This window comes from Otolemur garnettii, unplaced genomic scaffold (assembly GCF_000181295.1).
Source record: "Otolemur garnettii isolate 467f Iridium unplaced genomic scaffold, OtoGar3 scaffold00180, whole genome shotgun sequence".
In the NCBI taxonomy this organism is placed as follows: domain Eukaryota; kingdom Metazoa; phylum Chordata; class Mammalia; order Primates; family Galagidae; genus Otolemur; species Otolemur garnettii.
In genome coordinates this window covers 1307271-1315326 of record NW_003852575.1, presented here as the reverse complement: position 1 = coordinate 1315326, position 8056 = coordinate 1307271, and the positions used below count along the sequence as shown (strand labels likewise).

At 41.6% G+C, this 8056-nt stretch overlaps 1 protein-coding gene across 1 annotated transcript; it reads left to right on the top strand.

Moving 5' to 3' along the window:
• Positions 1–817: 817 nt before the first annotated feature.
• Positions 818–2056, top strand: KCNJ15 (potassium voltage-gated channel subfamily J member 15). The gene has a single exon (XM_003800657.3). It carries the CDS (start codon positions 818–820, stop codon positions 1946–1948), a length of 1131 nt encoding a protein of 376 aa, XP_003800705.1. The 3' UTR covers positions 1949–2056.
• Positions 2057–8056: the final 6000 nt, after the last annotated feature.

Below are 8056 nucleotides of genomic sequence, written 5' to 3'. Positions count from 1 at the left end.
TTGTCCAGGAATAACTGGCTTATCAATGGAGCCATTAATAAAGCTTAATTACTCGCTTTAAGCATGTTTTTGGTTGTTTGGAGTTATTCTCCTATGTCTCTGAAAATTAGGAGAGGTCATATGTTCTAAATTATTCATGGGGTTGGGGTGTGATTACCTGGTATTACAAACAATGTCACACAAAAAGTAGGTTTCAAAAAATTGTGTCAATGCTAGCTGAGTTTTTAAATTTTATATTATAGTAGTCTCCATTGCTATATCAAAAATTACCTTATTGATGGTAGATTTTGGTTATATCAGTATTGATCTATGCTCAGTCAAATAATGTTTTTATTTCCTATATTGGGATTTATGATAGCTGAGTATAAATGGATGTTCATGTGGGATTGATGCCTAAGAGCTTATTATCACAAAAAGAAGCCTAGCATCAGTTTTTGGAATGTGAGGCTCTGTTTGGGCACTCTTTCACATTTAATTATCCCAGAAACCGTGAGGAGGAGGCTTATCACCATTTCAAAGATGAGGGACTGAGACCCAGAGAGGTTAGATGGCACTTTCCGTCACAGAGCCTGCAGTCAGCCTTGAGCGCTGGTCGGCCTTCCCCAGAGGCTGTGTCCTTCACTCTACCCTACCAGCCCCAAGGCCCAAATTCATTAATCTTGCCTTCAGAATTCTTCCTTCTCGCATACCTCCATTTAGATTCATATTTCCCATGACTGTTCTATTTTCTGGAAGTTTCTCCACATGTGACCATAATGAAATAATGACAAAGACCATAATGTCTTTGTCATTTCTTTAGGTGACCCTGAGGCTGGTGATGGATCCCATCCATGTCAGCATGTCCAGTGCCCCCCTGGTGAAGCACACGGCTGCAGGGGCTGGACTCAAGTCCACCAGACCCCGAGTCATGTCCAAGAGCGGGCACAGCAACGTGCGGATCGACAAGGTGGATGGCATCTACCTGCTCTACCTGCAGGACCTGTGGACCACCGTCATCGACATGAAGTGGCGGTACAAACTCACCCTGTTTGCTGCCACGTTTGTCATGACCTGGTTCCTTTTTGGAGTCATCTACTATGCCATCGCGTTCATTCACGGGGACTTAGAACCTGGTGAGCCTATCTCAAACCACACCCCCTGCATCATGAAAGTGGACTCTCTCACGGGGGCGTTTCTCTTCTCCCTGGAGTCCCAGACCACCATCGGCTACGGCGTCCGCTCCATCACTGAGGAGTGCCCTCATGCCATCTTCCTCTTGGTTGCTCAACTGGTCATCACCACCTTGATTGAGATCTTCATCACGGGCACTTTCCTGGCCAAAATTGCAAGACCTAAAAAACGGGCCGAGACCATCAAGTTCAGCCACTGTGCAGTCATCACCAAGCAGAACGGGAAGCTGTGCCTGGTGATCCAGGTGGCCAACATGAGGAAGAGCCTCCTGATCCAGTGCCAGCTGTCTGGCAAGCTCCTGCAGACCCACATCACCAAGGAGGGGGAGAGGATTCTGCTCAACCAGGCCACCGTCAAATTCCACGTGGACTCGTCCTCGGAGAGCCCCTTCCTCATTCTGCCCATGACGTTCTACCATGTGCTAGATGAGACCAGCCCCCTGAGAGACCTCACTCCCCAGAACCTAAAGGAGAAGGAGTTTGAACTCGTGGTTCTCCTCAACGCCACCGTGGAGTCCACTAGTGCTGTCTGCCAGAGCCGGACATCTTATGTCCCAGAGGAGATCTACTGGGGTTTTGAATTTGTGCCTGTGGTTTCTCTCTCCAAAAATGGAAAGTACGTGGCTGATTTCAGTCAGTTTGAGCAGATCCGGAAGAGCCCAGATTGTACCTTTTACTGCGCAGATTCTGAGAAGCAGAAACTTGAGGAGAAGTACAGGCAGGAGGATCAGAGGGACAGAGAGCTGAGGACACTTCTGTTACAACAGAGCAACGTCTGACCTCGGATGTCATCACAGTTTACATCTGCGGGCCATTTCCACATCCGAACTCCCTCCCAACACAAAGGTTGCTGTGAAAATGAAAATGTGTGGACACACTCTGAAAAACTGGACGGACAGACAAAATCCATCTCTTCCTTTGATCTGGTGGCTAAACGAGCATTTCCATGTTTGAGAGAGTTCCTTGCAAGGGCTTCGTCTGAAGTGAACTCTCAAAACTCAAATATTCTAAAATGGGGCTACATTTCAAAGAACCTGGTGTAAGGCAGTTGGAGTAATGTCCTATTGGAGAAACAGACATTTAGCAAGGTTGATATGGAAAGTAAATGCATTTCTATACAAGTATATGAGAAATAATATAAGGTATTTATTTAATCAACTATCAATAGCATTATGGCCGCGGGTTGAAATCTGGTTCGGCATCTACCTATATCATTGTTTAAAAGCATACTCTCTTTGTCCATGCAGGGAAAATTTTATATGTAATGATGGCGCTCTGGTTATACCCAAAAAGAAGCAGGGTATTATTAATAAAACAAAGTAATTCCATTTTTGCATTTCTTTAGTGGACTGAAATTGCTGAGATCAGTCATTAACAGTTGTTAGAAACATGTGCAGCTGGAGTGATTGTCCCCTCTAATGTTTTTGTAGGAAGGCACTTGCCCTTTTCTATTCAAAATGTGCCCCACAGACTGGCAGCGCCAGTACCTTCTAGGAGGATGTTAGCACGTAGATTCCCAGGCCCCAGGTGGACTTTCAGAATCAGAGTCTGTCTCTTAACGAGACTCCCACGTGACTTGTGTGCAGAGGAAAGCTGGGAAAACTCTGCTGTGGACAATATTCTCAAAGTCAATTTCTGAAGCTGTGTGGGTCCCACGCCCACATCACATCCACGCCTGTCTCTCTCTCTTCAGTCACTATGGTTTAGTATTCCTTGCACTCATTTTAGTCCTTATTTTTTAAAATGCCTCGCCCACAAAGGATCTATATAGGGTATCCACGGACATCCAGGGCCAAAATAAAACTCTTGAGAGTTTGTGACAATACAGGCAAGTTTCTCAGATGCTGAAATGTATAAGGTCGATGGGGTACAAACAGACTCCAGGATGCTTGAACAAAATCTGATAATCTCATGACATTTAAAGAATACCCTCACTACTAAATAAAGCTCATCTGAAGAGATAACGCTTTGCCTTGGGCAAAATTAAGGGGCCTGGTGTCCTACATTTCTTTGGGGCAGAAAATAAACTGGTTGGGATTGGTAAGACGTCCCAAAGGTGACTTCTCATTTCATTCAGACCAGGACAGATTTGGGTCCCACCTCAAGCCGTAGGTGACCGTGAATGTGCAGGCCCTGCAAACAGACGCACACGTACATGTGAGCCCACATGCACACGCATACACATGTACACACTTGCACGCACGTGCGCAGGTGCTGGCTGTTTAAGCACAACTGTGGGAGTCGTCAGTGAAAGACCTCTGTGACTAGGAGAGCGAGTCCCCCCAAATATGCTTTTGTGTATTGTTTCTGTAAAAATACGAACATTGGGACTGACAGAAAATGGATTCGGATTATTGGTGAAATGACGAACAGATTACAGCAAATCAGTCCACATCTTGATGTGACTACATTTACAAATGTCCTTCCATTAAACAAAAAATCTGTCTAAAACCTCTGTCCTGGAACTGAGCTAATTTACGTCAGATGTAAGTACGAATAATGGGGATCAAGTTTGTAACAGTTTAACAATCTCAATCCACACAGAAGAGGGAAGGTTTGTCTTTAGTTATTCAGGAGGTTTGCTTTTTTCTTTTTTCTGTTGATAACTTTGTGGTGGGTTGCTTTAGATATCCCGAAAAATATATTACATTTTAAAAAATATATTACATACGAGTATAGCTAGCTATGAATGCTTTTAGTACTTAGACTTTTTTAAAAAAATTGTATGTTGTGGTATAATCAACAGGAAGATGATGCCTCTGGCATGTTTACAGCTTTTCTGCTGCACTAGTCACTCTTTTCATAGTGTTCACATCAGTGCTAATTTAAATGTGATCCAGATTAGAAATCTTGGTTCCTTATATTGCATATGGTACAATGATGGAGCATAAGATTCAGAATGTTTTTGTATGTTTACTTAGCATATTAATTTTAGTCAAATTCAGGAGACTTGATTATCTGATCTTTTGTATTACACACAAAACAAATATGCAGAATGTCTTAAAAACTAGTACACATACTAGTCAATAAATCATATTATAACATAATTAATAACTAGCTCTGAAGTTACGTCTGATTTGAAACTTACCATTTTCCAGGTACACTTAACCGTTATTACTCTGTATAAAATACCCTCATGTTAGTACCTAAAAAAGGAGTTCAGGCAGTAAACTTATTTGACTACATCTGGTCAACCGTTTGATTGAAACAGATTCAACACTTCCACGAAGGAGTGGCCAAGCTAATGAAGTATGTTTCACGCAAAAAGGCTTTTGAATTTTGAAATATTTTGATGCCTTAGGTCTTGGCAATGAGACTATTCAAAAATGTTGCATTCCGTTTGAGAAGCCACAGGGTCAACAGCAGCAAATCAGTGTAATCTGCAGGCAGTCTTTTTTCAGTAATTGAATCCATGGTACTAACATGATATCTGCAGCCCGGGGTACCAGACAGCCCAGCAAAGATTCGCTCATTGCTCTTGACAGTGACTTTGAGTTGCAATTGAGAAGCACACGCTGGTTCCCTTTTTACCACTAGGGAAATGATAACACAGAAAAGAGAGTCTCTAGAAATCTAAAATAACCAGCTAAAGGTGAAGAGTGTCCCTAATTCGTGAACCAGACGTTCAGACAAATTTAAACAACCAGTTTGATTGATTTTTATTTGAATTACATTTCTGATTTTAGTTGGCTGTGATTTCAGCATTACCAAATATGTTTAAAAAGTGGCATTTCTACTGTAGTGTGGAAAAATGTGGCACCTCCATATACTTCAGTAGATTCTTTATCCCTTGTTGGATCCTCGGTGCACAAGCAGGATCTGGAGGGAGGCGGGGGCGGGGGGACTTTAGGTCTTTGATTTGTAGGGCTGGTTCTGCACGGTCACATTGTCTGTCAGCGTCTCAGACGTCGGAACACACGGTGCAATGAAGTCTCGTTTCCTCAGTCTTGCCTAGCTTCTCCTCACCTATTAAATTTTGAAACAACTAATTTTGGATGGAGCTTATGTGATCGTAGCTTTACATGATGCACTTTATTTTTTATGAAGCTGCTCTCATTTCAAATCTTTATTTCCAAGTTCTGTTTTGTGCACTCAATATCCAGCTTCTGATTATTTGATTCTAAATAGGTCCAAGATGCATATTCATTTCCTTCCCCTGGAAATATTTACACTGGAAGGTCTAAAACATGTGGCCTGCTGGATCCTTGAAGGCAGCCTTTTGACTGAATCCAAATTTTACAGGACAAATCCCTTGGGTAAAGGGATAATTCTAAAGCTTAATTCTAAAGCTTAGCGTTCATTTTCACATGATGAACTGTATACATTTTACTCTTTGTGAACTTAACTTTTGTCTCCAATCAGGATGACCCACCAGCAATAGGTAATTTTCTACTCTTAGAATGAGCATCTTCTAAGTGGCATTGAGGTCTCTGGAGTTGGAATTTGCAGAGAAATGGTATGATTTGAATCTAACGGGGATTTTAAATAATAAAGGAGTCACTTCTTAAGTATTAGTATTTGCCAGTAAACTCTGTTTTTGTTATTTTTGAAAGGACAAAGTCTTTGTCTTTGGAGCAGGGAAGACATTCAGAAAAGCACAAGAAATGCGGGCTTGTGATTGGTCAACTAGACTGTCACAGAAGGGACTCTACCAGTGCAAAAGAACTTCCTTGTGGGGGGGAAATTTGGTTATTCAGGCTTATAGTATAAGAAACTGCCATTCTGTTCTGGTTTCCCAGGAGAGGCAGTTTTCTTGGACTCTTAAGAAAAACTGATGGTTTAACTCCAACTTTTCACCAAAGTTTTTCCACTAAATACTTAATGGAACGAGAAACAGGAGACTGAAATAAAGCTTCAGCCATTTCACTTTATCTTCACTCTCTCTTGCTGCTCCCAATCGCCCCCCAACTTCGCGCATGCCTGCTGGACTGTCAATTTCCCCCCACCTTCGCGTATGCCTGCTGGACTGTCAATCTCCCCCCAACTTCCCACATGCCTGTTGGACTGTCAATCTCCCCCCAACTTTGCGCATGCCTGCTGGACTGTCAATTTCCCCCCAATTTCTCGCAAGCCTGGTGGACTTTCAATCTCCCCCCAATTTCACACATTCCTGGCAGATTGTTTCTTCATATTTTCTATTCATTCAATCAAGTCAAATAGTTTGATGGCTTAAAAAACCAATTAATCCAAATTTATCATGTGTGGACCTTTAGACATCCAAAAATTAGTGATAAGAATTTTTATTTTTCAGTTGGTATGTTGGCAGTGTGTAAAAACAGAAAACAAAGAGAAAGAAGGTTGTTGATTGGGGTTGGCAGTTAATTTCTAATAAAATCACAAGAACGGAGGGTGGAAGTCAAAGACACAACTCACACATGAGCATAAATGCGATGCAGGTAGGTAAAGGACATAGAACTCCTGACACAACAGGGGAGAGTTAGGGCGTCTAGGCCCACTGTACAGAGGGCCGTGCCCTGGGTTCAGTTGTCTGGTGCCTGTGTCCCATGTTAACTTTGTTCAGATGCCTTCAATGTCCTGGATTCAACTTTTTTTTTCAATGCATTTCAAAATTGCCTTTGGCAATCAGTAAAATCTGCACATTTAACTGGAAGTCCTATATTTGCCCAATCTGACAAATTTACAAAGAGTACCCATATAATCCCAGACCATGCCCTTTTCTAGAGGAGAAACAAATACAGGTCCCTGTATTTGGAGGTTACAAGAGGCATTCAAGTAGCAGTAGAGAAAGGAAGTCCTCCAAAAACATATTTCCTTGGTTGCCCAATGAGCAAAATTAAGTTTCAGCTGAACATAGGGGCCCAGCCTTTGATATCTTCCATGCCGAGTGGAGCAGTGTGGCCTGTGAACCTCCGCAGAGAGGAAAGGTCTTTTCTGGGGAGCCACCCAGAATGGGGTTGGGGGCTCATTTGCCTTCAACAGAAGCCTAAATTCTCGAGCCTCAATTATAGAATTCAGCAGAAGGCTTTTACATTTTTCACCAGCACTGGAGTGGCAAAATTAAAGATAAAGCGTCACCTTAAAAGTCCATCACCAAATTTTGTTGTTTAGCAACCTCTTGCTACACAATGTAATAAATTAACCATAAGATTATCTTTATTCAAGGCCTCATTTTACCTAGTATTCATGCCTTCCCACCCCCTGATGAAATCTAATTTCACTCTTCAAAAATATTCCAGTAAATAAAAGGTACAACCTGCTCAAAATTAGACTCCAAGGAAACTGCTATAATTAATAATAGAGCACTTATTCTTTTAAAAGTTGTTGACTCTGAGTTAAGTAGTGTGTGACCTTTTAGCTTATTATTATTACTGCAAATTTACTTAATATTATAGAAAAGTAAGAGCTTCCAAGACGGTGATTAGAAAGAAGTTCAAAGGGAAGTTGGTTTTTTTTTTTTTTTTTTGCTTACTGTAATTTAACTATATTCTTTCATCTACAATCAAATCTTAGAATTAAAGAGGTTGGATGTGGTATTAAATCAAATCATGACAGGAAGCATGACTGTATCAGGAACTTTCTACAAAAACAAACTTCCAGATCACAAAAGGAAGCTGTGTTTGTGTGCTGACACAGAGTGTTAAATGGAAGCCAGGAGAGGCAGGTGGGATGAAAGCCAACTTGGATCTATCTTTGAAGAATTGTTTTGTAGAGTGTCATGAAATCATAAGCTACAAAAAGAAGGCTTTGATAAATAGAACCCCCATTCCAAAAGGACTCCCTCCAAAATACCACTTAATGAAGTTTATGGGAATGTTATGGAGATGGAAATCCCAAATGACATGCAGCTTTTACAAGCAAATAACCCCACTGCTTGTAACTCTTGGCAACGTGTACTTACGGAAATCTTGATCACACCTTGGTCTCTT

Bases quoted from the DNA above. Each gene is read 5' to 3' on its own strand.
- KCNJ15 (XM_003800657.3), top strand. From the start codon at position 818: ATGGATCCCATCCATGTCAGCATGTCCAGTGCCCCCCTGGTGAAGCAC.